The sequence below is a fragment of the Petaurus breviceps genome, unplaced genomic scaffold (assembly GCF_028583685.1).
Source record: "Petaurus breviceps papuanus isolate PSGF00001 unplaced genomic scaffold, PetGlider_PUasm1.0 98, whole genome shotgun sequence".
Taxonomy (NCBI): domain Eukaryota; kingdom Metazoa; phylum Chordata; class Mammalia; order Diprotodontia; family Petauridae; genus Petaurus; species Petaurus breviceps.
In genome coordinates this window covers 54,217,742-54,244,232 of record NW_027187460.1, presented here as the reverse complement: position 1 = coordinate 54,244,232, position 26,491 = coordinate 54,217,742, and the positions used below count along the sequence as shown (strand labels likewise).

Below are 26,491 nucleotides of genomic sequence, written 5' to 3'. Positions count from 1 at the left end.
TCCTATAGCACAATAATATTCCATTACATTCATATACCACAACTTGTTTAGCCATTCCTCAACTGATGGGCATCCCTTCAATTTCAAATTATTTGCCACCACAAAAAGAGCTGCTATAAGTATGTTTGTACATGTGAGTCCTTTTCCCATTTGGATGATCTCTTTGGATAGAGACCTAGAAGTGATATTCCTGAGTCAAAGGGTATACACATTTTCATAGGCCTTTGGGCATAGTGCCAAATTGCTATAGGGAATGGTTGGATAGGTTCACAACTCCACCAACAATGCATTAGTGTTCCAATTTTTCCACATCTCCAGTATTTATAATTTTCCTATTTTGTCATGTTAGCTAATCCAATAGGCATGATGTAGTACCTCAGAGTTATTTTTATTTACATTTCTCTAATCAATGGTGATTTAAAGTATTTTTTTCTTAAGATGAAAGCTGAGTATACTTCATAATGTATTTTTCTTTCTCTGTCTCTCTTTTAAGGTTTTTAATGTGAAGGTATAGGGAAAAGAACTCTTATTTCTGGGAAAATCCCATTCAGTTTACAAAACTGAAAAGATTTCTGAAGTAGAAGACAATGTATAATTTATTCCATTTTCTCCTTTCTTGAGAAAGGAAATAGGTATATTTCTTAAGTCAAAAATCATAGCATATTGTATTCTCCACTTGTAGGTTGAAGAAAAAATCCCAGTCTGTTGATATCACTGCACCAGGATTTAACCCTCTGGCAGGAGCAGCAAAAGCAGCAGCACAGGCCAGTAAGTTGCCATCTGTCACCAAGACACCAACCATTGTGGAAGAGGAGAACAACACGGACAATGCCCAGAAGCGTAATCCACGGAGGAGTGAGCTGAAGAGATTCTATACCATTGGTGAGCACAAGATATTCATCATACAAATAGCCAGTGTACAAGTGATGCTCTTAATTTACTCTTCTCTCAATTATTTTTTTTTAAATGGGGTTTTCCATCTTCCTGACTACTCAGCTGAAACATGTCCTTTATTTAACGTTCATAGGTACATGGGAGGAGAAAATACTGAGAGACCTTTAGCTAAGTTTAATTGGAGAGTAAACTTGAAAATTTTCATTATCGTACCTCAAAGAAAACGTTAGAGAGGTTCCTAAGTTTTCTAGTTTTTAAGCTTATTGCTGCTGTTTCCATTTCAGCCCTGTTTTGGTAAGTACTTTTTCTTTTTTGTAAACTTTATCCTTATACATTTTCTCTCCAAACTCACAGAACTCTTATTTTGTTCTGTGTACCTATTAAGTTAGCCATTGATATCAGTCTGTAGCTAGAAAAAGTCACATGGAAACTGAAAAGTTATTGTGCTCTGGGTGGGGAGGGAAGGGGGTCCTTAAATTCCTAGTCTGTTTGCTTCTAACTTCATTTCAGAGGACTGAATCATATCTCATAACACCTTGTGGGGGAAATCACTGTCCATTTTTTTGGATGATGAAAAAAATTCTGTCAAGCATTCTTTCTCAAGACCTATTAGATAGAGAACTTGAACACTAGGAAAGTAGAAGCAGTAAAGGGGAAATAATTAGGACTTTTCTTACCAATGCATATTTACCAAAAATTAATATAAATAAATTTCTGGGTATATTTAAGATACTTGTAGTAATTTAACCTTCATATAAAAAATCCTTGGTCCTCTACTATTTTTAAAGCTATTACTAGAATCAATTTCAGAAATAGTATTCATTTTTCTACCTTAGTTAACCTTTGTTTTATGCAACAAAGATGAAGAAAATTATGAAACTATGTTGACTGGGTTCACTAAAATTTATGTTACATATTCTCACTGTGGGCCCTCACTGTAGCAAGGCAATCCCTTTACACTTCCTTTATTGACTCACTATCCTACTTACCACAGCAGAATTTCCATACCTTTTCACTGTATTCTGTATATCTCATGTCTCCACCTTTCCCTACTCTCTTAGCTAAGAACTTTACCTTGTATTTCACTGAAAAAGTTGATTTCACATCACCAGGATTTCTTCTACCATTTTCTCCTCCTTCACTCCTTTCTCAGTAGAAGTGGCCCTTTTCCTTGACAAAATAATTCTCTCTACATGTACAAGTGATCCCACTCTATCTCTCCTTCCCCAAGCATATTGTTGCCTTGATCATCCCCATTCTCTCCCCAATCTTCAGTCTCTCCTTATCCTCTGGCTGCTTCCCTGTTACTTACAAACGTGCCCATGTTTTCCCCAACCATGAAAAACCCTCACTAGCTGTCATCCTATATCTCTCCTCCCTTTCATGGCTAAACTCCTTGGAGCTGTCTACAATCTTTTCTCTTCTTTTTCTCTTACTCTCTAATAAACTTTTTGCAGACTGGCTTCTAACCTCATCATTCAATTGAAATTTCTCTGTCCAAAGTTATCCATGTTTTCTTAATTAGTAAATCTAATGACCTTTTCTCAATTACCATCTTTCTTGACCTGATCGCTGCAGGCTTTGACACTGCTGATCACTCTCCTTTCTTTGATACTCTCTTCTTTCTAGGTTTGTGTGACACCACTCTCTCCTTGCTTTCCTCCTACCTATCTGACCGCTCCTTAGAGTACTTTGCTGGATCTTATCTAGGTCATACCTGTTAACTGTGGATGTCTGCCAAAGTTCTGTCCTGAGCTTTCTTCTTTTTTCGTTCTATACCATTTCATTTAGTGATCCCATTAGCTCCCACAGATTCAACTGTAATCTCCTTGAAGAGAAGCTCCTTCTCAGAGCTGTTTATCCAACCCTAACATCTCTCCCGAACTTGAATCTCTTATCTCCAACTGCCTACTGGATGTATAGAACATAAGATGTAGCATAGATATCTTAAATCAACATGTCCAAAAGTAAACTCATCTTCCTCCCCAAACCCTCCCCACTTCCTAACTTTTGTATTACTATCAAGGGTACCTCCATCTTCCCGGTTATTCAGGATCACAATCTACGTGTCATCTTCTTCTCCTCACTGTCACTCATCCCACCATATCCAATTAGTTGTTAAATCCTTTCATTTCTACCTTCATAACCTCTATCTTATGTTCCCCCTTCCCTCATCTGACACTGCCACCATCACCCTGGTGTAAACCCTCATCTCCTCACACCTGGACTATTGCAATAGTCCATTGTTGACCTCTCCTCCTCAAGTCTCACCCCATTCCAGTCCATCCTTCACTCAGCTGTTAAACTGATTCTCTTAAAGCATAAGTCTGACCACATGACCTCCCTATTCAATCAGTTTAAATGGTTCCCTATTATCTCCAGGATCAAATATAAAATCCTCTGTCTGGGTTTTAAAACCTTCCATAACCTAACTCTTATCAAGTCTTCACTCTTTAATCACCTCTCCCAACATATTCTACAATCTAGCGCCACTAACTTCTTTCCTACTTTTTGAAGACAACAAATCCAGTCCTTTCCACTGACCATCTCCCCTTCCTAGAATTCTCTCTCCCTCTCTTCTTCTTCACTTCTAGGCCACCTTGGCTTTCTTCAGATCTCAGCTAAAGTCCTACCTTCTTTCTACATGAAGCCTTTCCTAGTCCTTTCTCTAGTGCCTTGTCTCTGAAATAACCCCAGCATATTCTGTATGTATCCTATTTGGATGTAATTGTTTGCATACTGCTCGCCTCTTCCCTCCTCCCCCACTAGACAGTGAACTCCTTGAGAGCAGGGACTGGTTTTTGCCTTTCATTGTATCTCCAGTTTTAGCACAATGCCTAACACCAAACAGGTGGTTAATAAATGCTAGCTGACTGATTACATGACTGACTATTCTATCATACTTGTATATTCTGTCATATTTGTGGTGGTTCATGGTATTTCTAAAGTGGATTTCCATTGATTAAGTTCAAAACCCTTGTATACCTTCTCATCCCAAGAGAATGATCAGAGCAGTATATGAGGAAGACTAGAAGATTACCCAGACAAGAAGGTAAAGTCTAAACACAAGGAAGGATAAACTCAAGATAGGACATTTGGGAGGTATTCTAGGCAGATGATGGGACCTGAACTGCTCTGGTTGTCTCTGGAACAAGAAAGGATAAAAGTGTTAAGTTGTTATATCATGGTATGCTGTGCTGTGCTATTGCTGTTATATTTGTTAGGTTACATTATATTATATTATACTATACTATACTATGTTGCATTATGCTACATATTACATTATTTTACTTTGTATCATATATATTTCAATACATAAAGAAAATTCAGACTATTCATTGAAAGTTCAAATACTGACATTGAAATTTAGTACTTGGGCCATGTAATGAGAAGACAGAACTCACTGGGAAAAGCCCTGATGTTGGGAACGATTAAAGAAAAAAGGAAAAGGGAACCTCAGAGGATGATGGATGAGTGTCATGAAAAACTATAGACAAGAATTGCACAGGATAGATCAGTACAAGCTGAACCAGTGGAGGAAATACCCACATTGAAGAGATTGTGGATCCATTGAAGGATTCAAATATAAGTTTGGGGAATTTCTGATATTTGGTATGAAAAGTTTTTCTTAGAAAAAAAATGCTGTGGACCAGTCTGCTTTATAAAAAGAAACCTACCACTTCCTTCAAACTATAGGTTAATTAATTTGCTAGACAGTCCTCTAAAATTTTATGACCACTTTTCTTTTCAATATATTACAAGACTATATCTCTCAATCTAATATCTTTTATAAGAAGGAGGCAGTTTTAGATAGAACCCCTCCATTATTGATCACTGCTATACTGTTTTATCTCACTGAGAAAATTGTTTGGAACAATTTAAGACTTTTCACAGCCTTCATCAATCTCAGTTGAGCCTTTTACTCTTTAGACAGATGGCCTACAGATCAAACTGAATAATATCAATACAGATCTCAGCTTATTAATGTTTCTTTAAAGTCTTTGTCATAATACTGCTCACAAAATCAAAATGGGCAGGAACTAGCTTTTGACAGATAAAATTCCAGTTCTAAATGGTATAAAGTAAAGCTATGTTTTAACTTCTCTTCTATTTAACTTATCTTCAAATAATTTGATATTGCTACTAGATGAACTGGATATAAGCTTTCTAGCTCTAGTTCACAGGATGATACATATCCTTCTCTGTATTGATAAATGGTTCTGTAAGAGCATCAGGAGAGCTAACACTAATGAGGTGAAACTGGGGGGCGTGCAGGGCGGGGGGGGGAGGATGCAAAGGATAACAGACACAATAAAGGATTTTTCCAAGTTGCAACAAAGGTGCTCAAAGAAGGGATAGGATCGTTTCTTGGAATGGACACAAAAATAATAACAGATGGGGGCGGCCAGGTAGCACAGCGAGTAAGAGCACCGGCCCCAGTGTTGGGATGACCTGGGGACCGAATCCGGACTCAGATACTTAGCACCACACCCAGAAATAACTGGCTGTGTAACCTTGAGCAAGTTACTTAACCCCAATTGCTTATAAAAATAATAATAATAATAACAGATGACAGAGAAAAGGGGCAAGGACTTAGCTCTAGTTTAACATTTTCCTTTCTGCTTCCGATACAGTCTTTAGACAACCCACAACAGAGTCTGAAAATTGAGGTGAGTGAGATTGATTTCAACTAAGCAAAATTCTAGAGTATGCAATTGAAGGAATGACTAGTGAACATATACCAAAGGAAAAAGTGATCACAAGAGCCACCCAACATTGCTTCATGAAGAATAGTCTTTGCCCAACTCATCTCATTTTTTTCTCTCTGCTGTTTTTATTTGTTTATTGAAGGAGTTGGTATGCTGTTAGAGTTTACCTAGATTTTAACAAAGTAGCTTTTGTCAGCTATGTTATTATTATAATTATTATTATTATACTATGTTATTCTTGAGAAAAACCTGGAGACATGTGGCCTGATCACATATTTAAATGGATTCCCAAAAGGCAGGAGCCACTGCCCTGTTGTGGTAGAGGGGTTTGCGTAGCTCAATGAAACTATGAGCTATATATGCCTTACAGGGTTACTCAAGATGGACAGGTCATAGAGGAGAGCTCTGACAAAAGGAGAGCCACTAGAGAAGGAAATGGCAAACCACTCTAGTATCTTTGCCAAGAAAACCTCGTGGGCAGTACTAAAATGACAAAACATATGATACTGAAAGATGAGACTCTCTGGTAGGAAAATGTCCAACATGTTACTGGAGAAGAGTGGAAGACAACTACAAGTCGCTCCTGAAAGAATGGGTGAGCTGGGAAGAAGCTCAGCTGCAGGTGTGTTTGGTAACAAAAGTAAAGTCCAGTGCTGTAGAGATCAATACTGCATAGGAACCTGGAATGTAAGATCTATGAACTGAGGTAACTGGATGCGGTCAAAAAGGAGATGGAAAAAATAAACATCAACATCCTGGGTATGATTGAACTGAAATGAACAGAAACGGGTGGATTTAATTCAAGTGCTCATTACATATACTACTGTGGGCAAGAATCCCTTAGAAAAAGTGGGGGTAGCCCTCATAGTCAGTAAAGGGGTGCAAAAATCAGTACTGGGTTATAATCTCAAAAATTACAGAATGATTTCTGTTCAAATCCAAGGCAAACTGTTCAATATCACAGGAATACAAGTCTGTGATCCAACCACTGATGCCAAAGAGGCCAAAGTTGATCAGTTTTATGAAAACTTACATCTTCTAGAAATAACATTAAATAAAGATGGCAAGGCAGCTAGGTGGCGCAGTGAGTAGAGCACCACCCCAGGAGTCAGGAGGACCTGAGTTCAAATCTGGCCTCAGATACTTAACACTTACTAGCCACGTGACCTTGGGCAAGTTACTTAACCCCAATTTCCCTGCCTTCCCCCCTCCAAAAAGACGAAATACATATATACATATATATATATATGTATATATATATATACACACGCACACATACATATATACATATATATAGTCAAATTCATTAAAGGGGATTGGAATGCTAGTGTAGGAAATAAAGAAGATAATTGAAATGGTAGGCAAGTTTGGCTTTGAAGTACAAAATGAAGCTGCACAAAGGCTAATAGAATTTTGTCAAGATAACTCACTGGTCATAGCAAACTCTTTTTCAACAATCTAAAAGGCAACTCTACACACACATATCACCAGATGGTCAATATAGAAATCAGATTGATTATATACTTTGCAACCAAAGGTGATAAAGCTCAATACAGTAAGAATAAGACATGGACCTGACTTTGGGTCAGATCATGGGCTTCTTATTGAAAAATTCAGACTTAAATTGAAGAAAATGGGGAAAACCATTAGAACATATAGGTATGAGCTAAATAATATCTCTCATGAGTATGAAGTGGAGGTGTGTAGCAGCAAGCACCCCAGCGTCCCCAGGGTGTCTGCCAACACAGGTTCTTAGATCTGCTTTGACAAAGGAAAGCAACTCAAAATGGGTTAACAAGCTTACTTTAATCAGTCAAATATGTATTGTTTACCTAGTTCAGGGGGAAAAGGTCAGCACCCCAAATTTCAGAATACACAGACAGAATTATCAGGACAGAGAAACAGATCAAGTAGACAGTTTCCAAATTGTCCAACCATTACATCCATACCAAATCAACATCTGGGTTTCAACATCTGGGTTTTTCAAAGCCAGGGGACTCTCAACAACGGCTTCCCAGAGTTTCATCTGATCAAATCACAGAACACTTCTCAAAGTGAGCCTCAAAACAAAGCTACACATCAGGGCTTATATAGCCTTCTCCTGGCTCAGAGAATGTAACAACCTTATTTACTCACTGGCCAATCAAGAAGTATCTACTGAAAAACAAGCCTCCCACCCCAGGCTCCAGGTGTACTTTAGCCTAGGGGCAGGGAAGATCTTACAAATTTACATTCCCATTACAAGGTGATGAATAGATTTAAGGAATTAGATCTGGTAGAGTCCTTGAAGAACTATGGACAGAGCTGCAATAAAATCCCAAAGAAAAAGAAGAGCAAGAAAGCAAAATAGCTATCTGATGAAGTTTTACAGATAGCTGAGGGAAGAAGGAATTGAAAAGGAAAGGAGAAAGGGAAAGATATGCCCAACTGAATACAGAATTCCAGAGAATAGTGAGGAGAGATAAGGTTGTCCTAAATGAGCAATGCAAAGAAATAGAAGAAAATGATAGAATGGGAAAGACTAGAGATCTCTTCAAGAAAATTAGAAATATCAAGGGAAAGTTTTATGCAAAATGGGCATGATAAAAGACAGAAAATGGTAGAGGCTTAACAGAAGTAGAAGAGATTAAGAAGAGGTGGCAGGAATATACATAACAACTATATAAGAAAGATCTTGACACTGCCAATAATCACAATAGTGTGGTTACTGTGTGTGTCAGACCTTCTGGAGAATGAAGCCAAGTAGGCCTTGGGAAGCACTGCTAACAATAAGGCTAGTGGGAGGGATGCAATTCTAGCTGAGCTTTTTAAAATCCTAAAAGATGATTCTGTTAAAGTGCTATACTCAATATGCCAGCAAATTTGGAAAACTCAGCAGTGGTCACTGAATTGGATCTGTTTATGTCTCAATCCTAAAGAAAGGCAATGCCAAAGAATGTTCAAATTATCAAACAATTGTGCTCATCTCACATGACAGCAAGGTTATAATTCTGCATCATAGACTTCAGCAAAATGTGAACCAAGAATCATCAGAAGCGCAAATGGCCAACATTTGGTGGCTTGTGGAAAAAGCAAAGGGGTTCCAGAAAAATATCTACTTCTGCTTGAATGACTATATTAAACCCTTTGACTGTGGATCACAACAAAATGTGGCCAATCTTCAAAGAGAGGGGAGTACCAGATCATTTTACTTGTCTCCTGACGAACTGGTATACAGACAACAGTTAGAACCAAACATGGAGCAATCAACTGGTTTAAGATGGGGAAAGGAATACAAGACTGTATGTATATCGTCACCTTAATGATTTAATTTATTTGCAGAATACATCATACAAAATGCTAGGCTAGATGAATCAAAAGTCAGAATTAAGGTTGCTAGGAGAAACAGCAACTCTCAGATATATAGATTATACCACTCTGATGGCAGAAAGCAAGGAAGAATTAAGAAGCCTTTTGATGAGGGTAAAAAAGAAAAAAAGAGTAAACTCTGACTTGAAGCTTAACATTAAAAGAAAAATATGATCTTGGCAACTGTTCCCATCATTTCCTGGAAAATATAGGGGGAAGAAATGGAAACAGTGTCAGATTTTATATTCTTGAGCACAGATATCACTACAGATAACGACTGTAGCCATGAAATAAAAAGACACTTGTTCCTTGGAAGAACATCTATGGTAAATCTGGACAGCACACTAAAAAGCAAAGACATCACCTTGCCAACAAAGGTTCCTGTGGTCAAAGCTATAATTTTTCCGATAGCAAAGTATGACTGTGAGAGATGGACTATCAGGAAAGCTGAGCAACACAGAATTGATGCTTTCAAATTGTGTTGGAGAAGACTTTTGAGAGTCCTTTGGACAGCAAGGAGATCAAATAAGTCTATACTTAAATTAATTCAGAGAATTAACAGGAAGGTCAAATACTGAAGCTGAAGCTTAAATACTTTGACTACATAATGGGAAGACAGGTCTCTTTGGAAAAGACCCTGATTTTGAGAAATATTGAAGGCAAAAGCCAAGAAAGGGGATGGATAGTGTCATGGAAACAAGGAGCATTAGCATGGACAGACTTCAGGAGATAATGGAGGATAGAAGGGCCTGGTGTGCTGGTCCATGGGGTCATGAAGAGTTGGACAGGACTGAATAACTCAACAGCAGCAGCAGAAGAATACTTCTTAATGGTCTGAACTGAGCATGGGATAAAGTCTTTAGGGAAGAGCAGCAGGGAGATCTGCCTTTTTCAGTGACCAGACAGAGGGAAGTGGGTTATATATGATAAAGGCAGGACTGTGGGTTAGGTTTTTTGTTCTGATTTTGTTCTGCTTCAAAATCATTTGCTTGCTAAACCAAAGTTAATTGTGGGAATATTTTATCCTAAATTAGAATTACATGTGATGGCGATCCAGTAAGAGGCCAAAAAATAAATAACTTGGGAGCACTTAACTGCAAGGTAAAAAGTGTCAGCCTGCTTTATTCAGAAAGGTTGGGAGGCCTTTAAAAAAAACAAGCTGATAACCTAGGAGAGAAGAGGAAGGATATAAATCTTTATATAGAGCCTACTACCCCAGGGTTTTTTTTGCAAATATTATCTCACTTGATCTTAATGAGATGAGGTCATTGTTGTACAACATCCTAATCCCTTTTTCTTACATGTTTGGGTGTAAATGTCAATGTTTGGTTAGGGATAACAAAACTAATTTAAGATTAGACTTTCTCCAGACCCTTTCTGCTATGGCAAGTACAGTTAAATTTGCAGATTTTTGGAGGGGGGTGTTATGCCCATCACCCCTGTGATGTGGAAGGGATAACTGTAAATAAATTCATGACAAAGGTAGGCTAATTTTTTTTAAAAGATTGTTATTTTACCTTTATAATGTATAACTCTCAATAGCAGTCTCATTGCTTTTGTACTACCTTTTAACCCAGAGAAGATGGGAAGGAATGGAATCAAATGCACATTCAGAGGAGTTGACCTTGGCAAGGAACTCTTTGTCTGTTTCTGGGTAGAGGAAAGAATGAAACATGATGTCTAGGGGTTTTGAAATGAAGAGAGTGGGAGAAGAGAAAGCTCATACTGAATGTCCTCCATTTTTTTTTCAGTAAAGTAAGAGGCAAGGTCCTTAACTGACACAGGAAGAAGGAGGTATAGAATGGAAGGGAAGAGAAGGGAAGGGGATGGAAGGGAAGGGAAGGTTTAAATAGCTTTCCTTCAGGAATAAGATAGAGAATCGATTAAAGAGAAATAAAAGGACTGCCATGCTGCAGCAAGGGCCCAATTGAGGTGAATTAATATGAATTTGTAATGTATCCAGTCAGCACTGTTGTGGGATTTCCTCCAGCTCCAACTTCATTTAGTGGCTAGTGAGTAGGAGTAGAGGAGGGTGGTAGTAAGGAATAAACCAGGGCTTTGATTTGGAAAAGAAGGAGCAGAAATAAGACAAGAGACAGGGGATCCACTGAATAATATTTGAAATATCAGTGTGCAGTGTAGGAAACAGGGAGTTGACTCTAGAAAAACACCCTTGGGACTTCATCTCACACATAGGCAGTGTGATGACAGCAGACTTGGTTGTTGTTGAGTCATTTTGGTTATGTCTGACCCTTCATGACCCCATTTGGGGTTTTCTTGGCAAGTATACTGGAGAGGTTGGCCATTTTCTTCTCCAGCTCATTTTGCAGATGAGGAAACTGAGGTAACCAGGGTTAAAAAGAGTGCCCAGTGTCACATAGCTAGCAAGTGCCTGAGGCCAGAGTTGAATTCAGGAAGATGAGTATCTGCTGTGCCGCCTAGCTGGCCACAAGACAACAATACAAGGTTAGAAACTGTCCAACAACTACTCTGCAGTAACAGTATGAAGAAAGGAGTAGTACATTAGTGCTCCCTTTCTTAGGTCTAGCATCTAAAGCAAGTGGACTCCTCTATAATAAAAAAAAAAAAATGACCACAGAATCCTGGCACTTCACACAATCAGAAAAGCATCTATGTGTTGACTTTGATCCAGTACTTGATGAAGACTCACCTGAAACAGCTAAGATTCAAGAGAGTCAACTGAATGTTAGTTTTTCCTCTACTTGTGTCTCCAAATTCCATTCCTGACTTGAGTTAAATCATCAGAAAGCAACGTACCTAGACCCATGTTATCTTTGTTACCCGGAGAAATGTCTTTGCTGAGTTAAGACTTCAGTGTCTTTTGCTAAACGCATTTCCCATTTTGTCATCTGCGATATAAGGATTCAATTGATAACATTTCTCCCAGACTTCAGTGTGAGAGAGAAAGGTTTTTTTCTTTCTGGATGAACTTGTAAGCTTCTTTTTTATCTTACAGTGGAAATTATGTAACTGAATGTGTTCTTTTTGCCTTATCCTCCAAGAGACTCAGAGCTAAATTCAGTGTTCAGCCACAGTAACTAACTCATCCCAGGTGCCAGTTAACATCTGTGTCACTGCTGCTTTTAACTGGTTTTTGTTTTTCTTTTTAATTGTCTTCTTTTATGTGTATTTAATTGTAAGCTAACCCAGAGCCTTTTTTGAATTATATAGAAACTTAAAACTTTTCCTAAAATGTTAAAAAATTGTTTTAACATGTAAATGGGGGGAAATAAATTATATAAAAGTAGATGGAATATGAATCCCAAATAGTTATACATATATCTTCTTCATTTTGTTTTTGTTGTTGTTTTTCACCTGGCCATAGGCCCTGGTCTCTTTGTGATCAAATGAAATAATGTTTGAAAAGTGTTTAGCACAATGCCTGGCTTAGAGAGACGTTACATATCTCTACAGGTGCTGCCGTGTTATCTGTCTCTATAGGTGCTATAAAATACTTATTCACACACACAGGATAGCTAGGTGGTGAAATGGATAGAACCATGGACTTGGAGTCAGGAAGCTCTAAGTTCAAATGCAGCCTCAGACGCTTAACTGTGTGACTCTGGGCAGGTCACTTAACCTCAATATTCTTATCTATTAATATTAATGAATATTAATAGCACCTACCTCCTACAGTTGCTGTGAGGATCAAATGAGAAAGAAATTGTAAAGCACGTAGCATAGTGCTTGGCACATAGTAAGCATGATATAGGTTAATTATTTATTATTATTATTATATTCCTCAGTTGTTTACAGATCTTCCATCTACTAGTCACTTTGTAAGTCAAAGTCTAGGTTTCCTTCTGTGAACATGCTTTCACCACTAATTGCTGATTAGAAAGCTATACATAGGAGACCTTATTTCATAGTCAGTACTGACCATTTATAATTCATTTAAGATAGAGTATGTACAGATATCTGTAGTTGAAGTCATTAATACTTTGTGTTTCATAGGATTATAGAATTTTATATTTGGAAAGGGCATTAGAGATTGTCTTGTTCAAATCTTCCCATTTTGTAGCTGAGGGAACCAAGACCAGGAGACTTTAAGTGTCTTACACAAGATAATGGAGATAATAAGTAGCAAAGGCATTCAGAGATTATGAAAAGTAGATTGACCAAGCCAAAGCAATTCCATTATTTGTAATTCCAGAGGAAAAATTCAGTGTGAACAGTACTTTATATGAACACAGTTGAGTACCTAAGCATATTTTCTATTTCTCACTGGGATGCTCAGTGTCTCAGTGAATAGTGTTGGACCTGTAGTCAGGATAGACCTGAGTTCAAACATAGCCTCTAGCACTACCTGTGGTACTCTAGGTAAATCACTTAACGTCTGTTAGCCTCAGTTTTCTTATCCCTTAAATGGGACAAATAATTCCTACATCCTAGGACTGTTGTGAGGATTAAATGGGATATTTGTAAAGAACTTTACAAATATTAAAGTGCTACATAAATGTTAGCTATTATTTAAATTTAAATTTTTTTGGTCTTTATTAATTTGTTTGTTTACTTTTAGTTTACAGGATTCAATTCCTTGAGTTTCCAATTTTCTTCCCCTCTCTCCCTTCCTGCCCCCCCACCCCCATGGCAGCATACAATCAAGTATAGGATCTGCAAATAGTTTCACATTAGAAGTTAGTCAGGTTATAAAGAAGGATTGTATTGGATGGAATGAACAATGGGAAAGAGGAAACAAAACCAAACAAGAAAAACACAAAGAGCAGGTAGTTTGCTTCAATCTGAATTCAAACTCTATTCTTTCTAATTCTTTCTCTGAATGTAGACATCTTTCTCCATCATGAGTCTTTTGGAGTTGACTTATAACCCTACATTGCTGAGAAGGGTCCAGTCGATCAAAGTTGGTCACCACACATACATTGTGTCTGTAATTGTGTACAAATTTCTCCTGGTTATGCTCTTCTCACTCATCATCAGTTTGTATAAGCCTCTCCAAGTAAATATGAAGTCCATCTGCTCCTCGTTTCTTATAGCACAATAGTATTACATTACATTCATATACCACAACTTGTTTAGCCATTCCCCAATTGATGGGCATCCCCTTAGTTTTCAATTTTTTGCCACCACAAAAAGTGCTGCTATAAATATTTTTGTACATATGGGTCTTCCTCCCACTTCTCTGATCTCTTTGGGATACAACCCTAGAAGTGGTATTACTGGGTCAAAGGGTATGAAATTATTTAATAGCCCTTTGGGCATAATTCCAGATTGCTCTCCAGAATGGTTGAGTCAATTCACTAGCTATTATTTTAAATGCTAGTTTTATATCAAGCAAATTATAAACATATAGCTTCCACATTCCATAAGTAAGTTGTTGGTTTAATTTAAGACTGGTATGAAAATTATCTCATGTTATTCAGGGAACTATCATCATTCCTATCCAATTTATTCTCACCAAATCATTTCCTATAAACTCTGTGCTTGTGGAGATTTTGTATCTTACAGAATGAATTCTCATCGTCATGCTGATTGAGTCACTTTTTTATACTTACCACCTTCTCAAGTACATCATTGCTTCTGCCTTCTTATTGGAGGACATGAGGTTAAGACCACTAAATTCCTCCCAAAGTCTTCTTTTATAGAGGGTCCAGGACTTGAACTTTCCAGGTAGCTATCCACGCTCCATCAGCAGCTCTGCTGGTTTTTGACTCCATAGAACAACATGCCCCATAATCCAGAAAAAAACATGCCCCCACACTATGTACCCCTGGTGGCCTCCCTGACCCCTTTTAAATCCCCATTGCTTATTGTCTTCTCCCATTAGTCTGAGCTCTTTGAGAGCCAAAAACTGTCTTTCTTTTTTTATATCTCCAGTACCTGACACATAATGGGATCTTAATTAATGTTTATTAAATTGAATGAAAGAATATTCAAGTCTCTTAATCCAATATACTACTTAGTAAGAAATGACAACATTCAGACCAATTCCTAAGCTTTCATTATAAAGCTTACATTTAAGTATAAACTTAGATATACATAAAAATATTTAATAATCAGGGGCGGCTAGGTGGCGCAGTGAGTAAAGCATTGGCCCCAGAGTCAGGAGGACCCGAGTTTGGTTCCGGTTCTGGCCTCAGACACTTAACACCCACACAAAAAAACTAGCCGTGTAATCTTGGGCAAGTTACTTAACCCCAAATGTTCTCCAAAATAAAAAAAAATAATAATAATGATAATGATCCTTAATAGAAGGATTTGTTCTATGAAGTTTGGATTCAGTCAAAGGGACACACCTGAGGACCTAGAGGGCCACATGTGGCCTCAAGGCCATAGGTTTCCTACCCCCGTGAGTCATTTTTATAGCACAATAGTATTCCATCACAATCATATACCACACTTGTTTAACCATTCCCCAATTATTGGGCATCTCTTCAGTTTCTAATTCTTTGCCACCACAAGAAGATCTGCTGTATTTTTGTACATATTGATCTTTTTCCTTTTTTTTTTTTGCTCTCTTTCATATACAGACCTAGTAGTTTTATTGCTGAATCAAAGAGCATGTACAGTTTCATTGCCATTTGGGCATAGTTCAAATTGTTCTTTAGAATAGTTAGACCAATTCACAACTTCATCAATAGTCCACATCCCCTCCAGCATTTGTCATTTTCCTATTTTCCCCCACAGGTATGAGGTGGTATTGCAAAGTTGTTTTAATTTGTTTTTATCTAATTATTAATGGTTTGGAGCATTTTATATGACTATTCATGGCTTTTATTTCTTCTGAAAACTGCCTGTTCACATCCTTTGACCATTTATCAATTTGAGGAATGGCTCTTATTTTTTATAAATATGGCTGTTCCCTGTATATTTGAGAAATGAGGCCTTTATGAGAGAAATGTGCTATAAAATTTGCTTTCCCCAGTTTGCTACTTTTCTTCTCATTTGGGCTGCATTAATTTTATTTTTGCAAAAACTAAAATTTCACATAATCAAAATTATCCATTTTACCTCTTGTGATCCTCTCTGTCACTTGTTTGGTCATACATTCTTCCCTTATCCCTAGATCTGGCAGGTAAATTCTCTATGTTCCCCTAACTTTCTTAAGATATTTTCCTTTATGTCTGAATAATGTATCCATTTTGACATTATTTTGGTATGTAGTGTGAGGTGTTGGTCTATGCCTAGTTTCTGATAAACTGTTTTCCAATTTTGACAGCAGTTTTTGCCAAATAGTGAATTTCTGCCCAAACCTTAGATCTTTTGGTTTATCAAACACTAGGTTACTATAGTCATTTCCTACTCCATATACTTTACCTAATTTGTAACACTAATCTACTATATTATTTCTTATATAGTACCATATTTTTTGATGATTATTACTTTGTAATATGGTTTGAAATCTGACACTGGGAGGCCACTTAATTTTTTTTCATTGATTCCCTTGATATTCTTGGCCTTTTGTTCTTCCAGGTGGATTTTGTTAGTATGTTTTTCTAGTTCTATAAAATAATTCTTTGGTAGTTTGATTGGTATGCACTGAAAAAGTAGATGTATTTAGGTAGTATTGTCATTTTCATTATATTCACTCAGCCCACCCATAAGTAATTAATATTTCTCCAGCTGTTCAGATCTGTCTTTATTTGTGTAAAAAGCATTTTGTATGTGTACTCATATAGTTCCTGGGTACATCTTTACATGTAGATTTCCAAGTATTTTATATTCTGTTATTATTTTAAATGGTATTCTCTTTCTATCTCCTCCTGCTGTGTTTGGTTGGTAACATATAGAAATATTGACAGTTTATGTGAGTTTACTTTATATCCTGCAATTTTGCTAAAGTTGTTCATTGCATCAACTAGATTTTTTGTTTTTTTTAATGCTTTATTAACTTCTGATTTACATCATTCATTTCCACCAGATTTTGAGTTACAAATTTTCTCCCCGTTTTTCCCCTACCAACTGCCTCAAAATAGCAGTCCCACGGATATGCCCTCCTCCAATCTGCTGTCTCCCATATTTTCTCCCATACCCCTTTCGACTTTTCCAGTGGATCTCTATGCCTCAGTGCCTGTATATCTTATTTCCCAATTATATGTAAGACGGTATTAATAATAGTATAAATATATATATATATGTATATATATATACACACACATATGTATATATATACATATATATATTTGAATATTTGATTTTAAAACTTTCCATTCCAGATTCATTCCCTTCCTCCCTTGTCACCCACCCTTACTGGGAAGATAAGCAGTTCAGTATAGGTTGTATTTGTGTGGCTAATGCAAAACAATAACATAGTAGATATATTGTAAAAGACTGACTATATTTCCCTCCCTCCTATCCCAGCTCCCACTTGTTCTATTCTCTACTTTGATCCCGTCCCTTTTCAAATGTGGGTACTTCCAACTTCCTTCCCCCCCAAACTGCCCTTCTTTCCATCATCCCCCCTCTCATCCCCTTCCCCCTCTATTCTCCTGGAGGGTGAGATACCCTATTTAGTGTGTATTTCACTCCTCAAGCCAGATTCAATAGGAATAAGGTTGACCCATTCCTTTTTGCCTTCCTATTCTTCCCCTCCAGTGTAACCATTTTCCCTTGCCTCTTCTGTACAAGATAGTTTACCCCAATCTGTCTCTCCCCATCTCCTCTCATTATATTCCTCTCACCTCTTAATTTCACCTTTCAAGTATCATCCCTTCCTGTTAAATTGGTCCTGTGCCCTCTATCTATGTATACCTGTAAACATATATACACACATTCACATATGTATTTATATAGTTACAATTATCATTTTTCCAAGTAGGAATGTTAATAGTTCAACTTTGATAAGTTCCTTATGATTTCTTTTCCCTGTTTACCTTCTCATGCTTCTCTTGCTTCTTGTATCTGAATGTCAAATTTTCTATTCAACTCTGGTTTTTTCAGCAAGAATGCTTGAAAGTCCTCTTTTCCGCTGAATGACCATATTTTCCCCTGAAACATGATACTCAGTTTTGCTGGGTAGGTGACTCTTGGTTTTAATCCCAGCTCCTTTGACTTCCAGAATATCATATTCCAAGCCCTTTGATACCTCAGTGTAGAAGCTGCCAGATCCTGGGTTATCCTGATTGTGTTTCCACAGTATTCAAATTGTTTCTCTCCTTAATCTGGCAATTCTGGAACCTGGCTATAATATTCCTGGGAGTTTTCTTTTGGGGATCTTTTTCAGGAAGTGATCGGTGGATTCTTTCAACCTCTATTTTGCCCTCTGGTTCTAAAACATCAGGGCAGTTTTCTTGAGAACTTCCTGGAGGATGATTTCTAGGTTCTTACTTTGGTCATGGCTTTCAGGCAGTCCAATAATTTTTAAATTCTCTCTCCTGGATCTATTTTCCAGGTCAGTGGTTTTTCCCATGAGATATTTCACATTGCCTTCTATTCTTTCATTTGTTTGGATCTGTTTAACAGCATCTTGATTTCTCATAAAGTCATTAGCTTCCATTTGCTCCAATCTAATTCTGAAGCAATGATTCTCTCCATTGAGCTTCTGAGATTCTTTTTCCATCTGGCAAATTCGGCTTTTTAAGGCATTCTTCTCCTTATTGCCTTTTTGAGCCTCCTTTGCCATTTGAGTCAGTCTGTTTTTTAAGGTATTATTTTCCTCAGTCAGGCTGTTGACTCTCATTTCATAATTTTCTTGCATTGTTCTCATTTCTCTTCCCAATTTTTCCTCCACTTCTCTTATCTGCTTCTTAAGGTCCTCTATGGCCTGTAACTAGCTTGTGTTTTCCTTTGAAGCTTTTGGTGCAAGAGTTCTGACTTCACTGTTTTCCTCCTGTTCCATACTTTGCTCCTTTTGTCCCCAAAATAAGAATGTAATGTTGGAATCTTCTGTCTGCTTTGTTTCCTTTGCCTACTCATTTTGTCACTCAATTACTTGACTTTTGGGCTTTTTGCCACAGTAGGACTCTGCCTCCAGACAGGGGATCTTTCATCCCAAATGCTAGGGTTTTCTCAGCTGCGGGAGGTATTAGATGGGTGCCCTCTCTGAGGTCTCCATATGCTCTGGCAAGCTGGACACACACCCCAGTACCTCCACCCTAGACTGCAATCCAGATCCAAGCAGGTTAAAGCAAGAGCGATTACCCCTCAGACTGGTGCTTGGTCCCCCTACACTCTGCAGGCCAGGAGATGAAGCTGCCACATGGCACTGGCTGGCTGTGCCTGCATCTCAGTGGCTTCTCGCCCTGAGGGGTAAAAGCTACGCACTCCCACTTACTGGTCCCAAAGTCCAGACTGCACTGACCTCTCACTTTGTCTTTCGTGTCTATGTGTTGATAAATCTGGAAACGGCCACAGCTGCTGCTGATCTGGAGTCCCTCAGGCAGGCAGCTGGTCAGGCCTGCCCTGGGGCTAAAGCCTTGGGGTTGGGCTTGGCTCCCAGAGCACTGCACTGGATTCCTGCTGGCCTGCTGGGCTGTCCTCAGCAGGAGGTTAGCTTCTCTGTGTCATTTTGTGGGTTCTGCAGCTCCAAAGTTTGTTTGGAGTCCCCTTTTAACATGGATTGGGGAAGGTGAAAGCCGGAGCCCTGGAAAAGTCGTGCTTCTAGTCCGCCATCTTGGCTCCTCCCCCCCCCCCCCCCCCCCACTAGATTTTTAATAAGGGTCCTCTAAGTATACCATCATATAATCTGCAAAGGGTGATAGTTATGTTTCCTCGTTGCCTATTTTTGTTCCTTCAATTTCTTTTTCTTGTCAGATTGCTATACCTAGCATTACTATTGCAATATTGAATAATAATGATGGAAATCAACATCCTTGCCTATTTTTTAGGATTAGCCAATAGTTTCCAATTAATTTTTAATCTGTTTCCAAGGTTCTTTATCAAATGTAAATTTTATTGCAATATGTTCCCAGAAAGGTACATTTAATATTTATGCTTTTCTGCATTTGTATGTGAGGTTTTTATGCCTTAATGTGTGGTCCATTTTTGTGAAGATGCATTTATAGCTCTAAAGAAAGAGGTACATTTATGTCTATTCCAATTCATTTTTTTTCCAGGCATCAATCATATCTAACTTTTCTAAAATTCTATTCATCTCCTTAACTTATTTCTTATTTATTTTGTGGTTAGATAGATTCATCTAGTTCTAAGAGGGAAAAATTGACACACACACGCCCACTAGTATAGTTTTGTTATCTATTGTCTCCGGCAACTCATTTAACTTTTTCTTTAAGAATTTGGATGCTATGCCATTTGGTACTTATGTATTTAATACTGATATTATTTCATTATCTATGGTACCTTTTAACAAAATGTAATTTCCTTGATTATCTCTTTTAATTGGGCCTATTTTTTGCTTTTGCTGAGATCACGATTACTAGCCAAGCCTTTTTTTTTAACCTCAGCTGAAGAATAATAGATTCTACTCCAGTCCCTAATTTTAACTCTGTATATGTCTTTCTGTTTCAAGTGTGTCTCTTGTAAACATCATATTGGTGGAGTCTAGTTTCTAATCTTTCTACTATCTGCTTCTGTTTTATGCATGAAATCATCCCATTCACATTCATAGTTATGATTACTGTGTATTTCCTTCCATTCTATTTCCTTCTGTTTATCCTTCTCTCTCTTTATATCCTGTCCTTCATTAAAAATCTGTTTTGCTTCTGACCATTGCCTCACTTAATCACCTTCTCTCCTATCACACTCTACCCCTTTCTCTTTACCTCTTCCCCTCCTTCTTCCCTATGGGATAATATAGATTCCTATACCCAACTGAGTATGTGTATATATACTCTACTCTTTCAAACAGTTCAGATGAAAGTGAGGTTCAAGCATTTCTGTCCTCCCCAATTTTTCCTCTACTGTGAAAACTCTTCCTTCCACTTTTCTTTTATGTCAATTATCCCCATTCTTCTCACCTCCCAGTGAATCCTTTTCTAATCTCTCATTCTTTTTAGATCATCCCAACATAATCAACTCATACCCCTACCCTCTGTCTACATAGATTCCTTCTAACTGCCCTAATATTGATAAAATTCTGATGAGCTACATGTTCCCATACAGGAATATAAACAGTTTAATCTTACTATGTCCCTTATGATTTATCTTTCATGTTTATCTTTTAATGTTTTTCTTGAGTCTTATGTTTGAATGTCAAATTTTCTATTCAGCTCTGGTCTTTTCATTAGGAATGCTTGAAAGTTTCCTATTTTGTTAAATATCCATTTTTCCCTTGAAGGATTCTAATACTCAGGTTTTTTTGATAGATTATTATTAGTTCTAATCCTCACTCCTTTGCCTTGAGAATACTCTGTTCTAAGTCTTTTTTTAACTTCTTTAACAAGGAAGCTGCTAATTATGTGTCATCCTTACCAGTTCTATGATATTTGAAAGTTTTCTTTCTTGCTGCTTTTAATGTTTTCTTCTTGACCTTGGAACTCTGGGATTTGGCCACAATATTCTTGGAAGTGTTCATCTTTTGATCTGTTTTAGGAGGTGATCAGTAGATTCTCTGAATTTCTATTTTGCCCTCTGGTTCTCTGATATTGGGACAGTTTTCCTTTGTAATCTCTCAAAATATGATAACTAGGTTCTTTCTCTAATCATAACGTTCATATAGCCCAAAAATTCTTAAAATATGTCTCCTCAGTCTGCTTTCCAGGTACGTTGGTTTTCTGATGAGTATTTCATATGTTCTTTTATTTTTCCCTCTTTTGAGTGTTGTATTGTTTCTTGATGTCTCTTGGAACGATTAGCTTCCATTTGATAAATTCTAGTTTTTAAGGTATTATTTTCTTTACTGAGTTTTTGTGTCTCTTTTTTCAATTTGGTCAGTTCTTCTTTTTAAAGAGTTCTTTTCTTCAGTGAGGTTTTGTACCTCTTTTACTATTTGGTCAATTCTGATTTTTAAGATATTACTTTCTTTAGTATTTTTGTGCCTCTTTATGAAATTCAATTCTTATATTGCTCTCATTTCTTTTCCCAATTTTTCCTCTATCATTCTTATTTTGTTTTTCAAATATTTTTTTTTTGCTTTTTTAAGTATTTTACCCCTAGGAATTAAAAAAAATTCTTTTGCTTTTTTGGAGGGCATTTGGGGTTAAGTGACTTGCCAAAAGTCACACGGCAAGTAAGTGTGTCAAGTGTCTGAGGCCGGATTTGAACTCAGGTCCTCCTGATTCCAGGGCTGGTTCTCTGTTCACTGTGCCATCTAGCCTCCCCTTCCTAGGAATTCTTGTTTGGCATATCTCCAATTTGCATTTTTCTTTGAGGCTTTGCTTGTAGATAGTTTCATGTTGTCTTCCTCTGAGTTTGTGTCTTGAGCTTCTCTCTCACTATAGTAACTTTTTATGTTCAGGTTTTTTCTTTTCTTTTTCCTTTATTTTTGCTTTTTTTTCTAATTGTTCATTTTTTCCGTCTATTTATTGACTTTTAACTTTATGTTAAAATTGGGATTTACTCACCTGGGGTGTGGGTGGAAGTCACTGTTCCAAGGTTTAGACTTTTTTAACCCTGCTTCTTTCACAGTTAGTTCTAGGTATCTGTAAGTTTTTGTGCTTCTAAGGTGGTGTGATCCTAGAACAAGAGTGGTCACTGTTCTTCTGGTCTATTCGATGGTCCTTATCCAGGTAGGGGCCTTGCTCCCTTATAATCACAAGCACTCCTTTCCACCCTGAAACTAAGACCTGGTACTGATTATTGAGAAATGGATTTGACCAACAGCATTTGTTCCTGTACCTAGTGCCAATATCGTAGTCCCTTGTCATCTCTTTCTGACCATTTATCCAATCCCCTTACCATCGTGGGATAGTGAGAACTCCCAAAGCTGTTGCTGCTCTGCTGCTGCTGCTATTGCTGATACTGTCATCTCCAAGGCCCATTTCCATGATGTTGCCACCATGCTTCTCTCCCAGCTAGTCCCCATGCCAATGTCACAGACTTCTCCTTTTAACCTCCTAAATTGTCTTAAGCTGAAAGAATGTATCACCCCAACCTTTTGTTGGCTATGTCATTCCAGAATTAGATTTGTCATATGATTTTAAAGTTATTTGAAAGAGAATATTGGGAAAATTCAGCTTCAGTGTTCCCCTACTACACCATTTTGGCTCTGACTTTCTATTTAGATTTTACTATAATCAAGGACCCCAATTTCTGACTTTACATAAACTTAGTTTGATCTTAGGGGTTGACCTCAATAAAATTACTGGGTTTTTTTTTGACTTGTTATGCCCCCATCCAGAGTATGCTCTGAAAAAATATCTATGAATATAGCTCTAGGATCTCCACAGAAGTAGCTAAAAGAGTCTTCCAAATCCCAAACAAGTATTTGAAGTAATAATAATAATAATTATTATTATCTATCTATCTATATATATCTATATATCTCTATCTGTCTATTTATCTACATGTATACATATATGTGTGTGTATATATATACATATATATGTATGTATGTATGGAGAGAGAGTACAGGATAGTCTTTATTTTGTCCCACAGAAAATGCAGAAACATCAAAGGACCCACAATAAACCATCCAATAAAACTCAAATCACTCACAGTCATCCATAAACAATCAACATAAATTCTTCCATTTCAGTGATGACTGATTTCCATAGAATCCTGAAGTTCTCTAGATTCATAGAGCCACCGTGTGGTTTAGACCTTCCTTAGAAAGGAAATGAACTTGGGGTTTTTAATGAAGTAATGTTTCAATATTTTGATGAATTCTCTTTTCTACAGAGATTCATGTAGCACTCTTGAACTCACAGTACTACCATATAGTTTGAACTCCTCTTACAAGAGAACACCCCATCATTATAGTTAGTTCTGTTTTTAGCCAACCATATAGGTCTAGAGCTTTATGGTGCTTCCTTGAAGCTTTGGACACTCCTAGAAAGAAAACCTGGGCCTGTATACAGGAAACCAAACTTCCCATTGGACTCCTACCATCTTTATAACTCATGGTTTGAGTGGAGTACCTTTGTTCCCGTATTGTCTTTCTTGCCTCTTTTCCACATGTGTGATCCGCAGCTAGGTTACGTAGCAGTAGAATGCTGGTCCTAGAGCCAGGAAGACCTAACTTTGCATCCTTCCTCAGACACCCTAGGCAGATCACTTAACTGCTCTCAGTTTCTTCATCTATAAAATGAGATGATAACAGCACCTTCACCACAAGGTTGTTGTTAGGATGAAATCAGATGAGCTAACATGTGTGACGTCCTTTGACAACTTTAACACACTAATTGTTTGTTGTCGTTGTTTATTCTCTTACTCCCCTTCCTCGTTATTATTCTCTTCTTGCTTCTAGAAATTCTGCCTTTGGAGTCAGTTCTCTCTTTCAACAGGAGGCTGTATTTAAAGAGTCTTAGACCTGGAGTTGCTATACAGGCACCCTCCGAGTCAGCTGATAGTCAATAAATTCACCTTCTGTGATAGAATTAGGATTGTAGAATTCTCTAGAATTCTCAAGTTCTTTTAGGAAGACAGCTTTCAAGGGAGAGTTCTTCATATTCTTCTAGAAGCTGAGTTTCAGGAACTCTCCCCACTCAGAACACGAGGTCCCCTTCTCCACAGCTGCCAAATGGTTGAAAGCATGTGTGTCCATGACTCTGCCTTTGTTTGGCCAGGCCCAGTGAGATGCCTCACCAGTTGTTACTCTTTCATCACTCTGACTGCTTCTGTTTCTTGACTTTGAGACTACCGACTCAGGAGGCAGACATTCTACTGCTTCTACAAGGCCTAGAACAGAGAATTGGTCTCCTCTAAGACCACATGGATGCAAGAGCAAATGCAGATCCCGTGTTTGTCTGTCCTAAGGAAGCTATCAATACTTCCCAAGATCATTAAAATAATAAATGGGAGTCAGGATTCAAATAAAGGTCCCCTGACTCTAAATCCAACACTTTCCACTGTGCCACTCTGCCATAGTAGGCACCTAATTCATTTGCTCTCAGGGTCTACATTATATTGAGTCAGTTTGGATTTTTAGAATCTACTGAAAGCCTAAAACATTCAGGTGGGACCTATTTATAGGGATTCCTACATATAGTTCCTTCAGTTATTAAGACATATATTTCTTTGCTGAATTGTTGGTTCACCATGTTGCTTGACTGCATTAGTCTGGTCAGACATCTAGCTGAACTCTTTTCACTGCATGTATTAGCTGTTTGAACTGGTCAATATCTTTGGAACAATTCTAACACTGTGTGTGGGTGTGAAGATGTCCAGGTTACCATTTCAGTTACTTGGGTTTAGAATTAAGAATACATTTAAATCCACCAAATGTTTGTTGCTTTAATACCAGCCCCTACAGAAAGCCCCTAAAGGATTTCACCAGAGGTTATACAATGACTCATGATCAATCACCCTTCTCCAAAATAAATGTACCCTTTGAGTACATTTCAATTTCTACATTTGATTTCAGCATCAGTGGAAAAGCCTGGGAGCCCCCTTGTGGCTGAAATGAAGCATTTATATTCTTATTACTTCTAACAAGGGCAAAGAGGTTTTCTCTCCTATTAACCTAATCTTCACATCATAGATCAAAGGAAAGGAAAGAAATAAGAATTATCTAAATGTGAGGGTACTAGTAAGGAGGAGAAAGAACATTAGAGAATGGCATCAACTCCCCTTGAATTTCCCCACATAACTCTTTCCAGTCCCCAGATTGCATAGCCCCAAGAAGGAGGCCTGCTATACTTAGATACAAATAGCCTCACCAAGTGATTTGTGTACTTCTATATGTGAAATCCAAGACTGGACTTTTGGTTTCTGCTCCTCCTTGTCCTCTCCTTACCCAGTTCTCTTGGATAAAGGGAATACATGTTTCCAGTTTCTATGCTTTCTATTTATCTTCCCACTATATATTCAGTAAGTGTCTACTGTGCTGAAGACATTCATGCTAAGCCTTGGGGATACAGAGCTAAAAAATGAAGTGGAGAGGGAAGATATACATTGCCTACCCCCAGCAGGAATTAGGGAGAATAGATATCTCAAGTTAAGTCTAGTCAACAAGCATTTATTAAGTGCTTACTATATGCCAGACAATGTGCAAAGTGCTGGGAATATCTCTTTATTTCTACTTGTAGTCACTACCTTCAAGGAGCTTCTTAAAGAGGGAAGACAGTACTTTTTTTAGAAGCTGTAAAACGTGGTGGGCAATGAAGGGGGTGAGGTGGGGCTCTGTAAACAAAATTCAGAGAGTCAAGAGTACAGACTGGAGAAGACTGAAAACAAGGCTGGCCTAATCATCTTTTATAAATGGAGCAAATGTATTGAAGCATATGAACACATACATGGCATCTCAGGTAGGTGGAACAAGCTAGTATTAGAGTTTGACCGGAACATAGTTCTGGGAGTAATTTAAAACAAATCTGGAATGATAGCTGAATTCAGATTGAGGCAGGCTTAAAATTCCAGTCTAAAGGACTTTGGATTTCACCCTGTTGGCACTGAGGAGCCACTGAAGACTCTCAAACATAGGAAGATTTTGTCATCAGCTATGTGAAGGACAGCTAGAGAAGGGGACAGTCTGAAACATGGAGTTAGGATGATTTTATAATAAG

The 26,491-nt window shown here is 37.7% G+C and overlaps 1 protein-coding gene across 5 annotated transcripts in view; it reads left to right on the top strand.

The window, feature by feature from the left end:
* Positions 1–26,491, top strand: part of OXR1 (oxidation resistance 1) — a 592,053-nt gene that overhangs the window by 296,103 nt on the left and 269,459 nt on the right. For all 5 annotated transcript variants that reach the window (XM_069081337.1, XM_069081335.1, XM_069081336.1 and 2 more), the window contains one exon: positions 683–882. In XM_069081337.1, the coding sequence (XP_068937438.1) occupies positions 683–882 (200 nt within the window). The remainder of the gene's footprint in view (positions 1–682; positions 883–26,491) is intronic.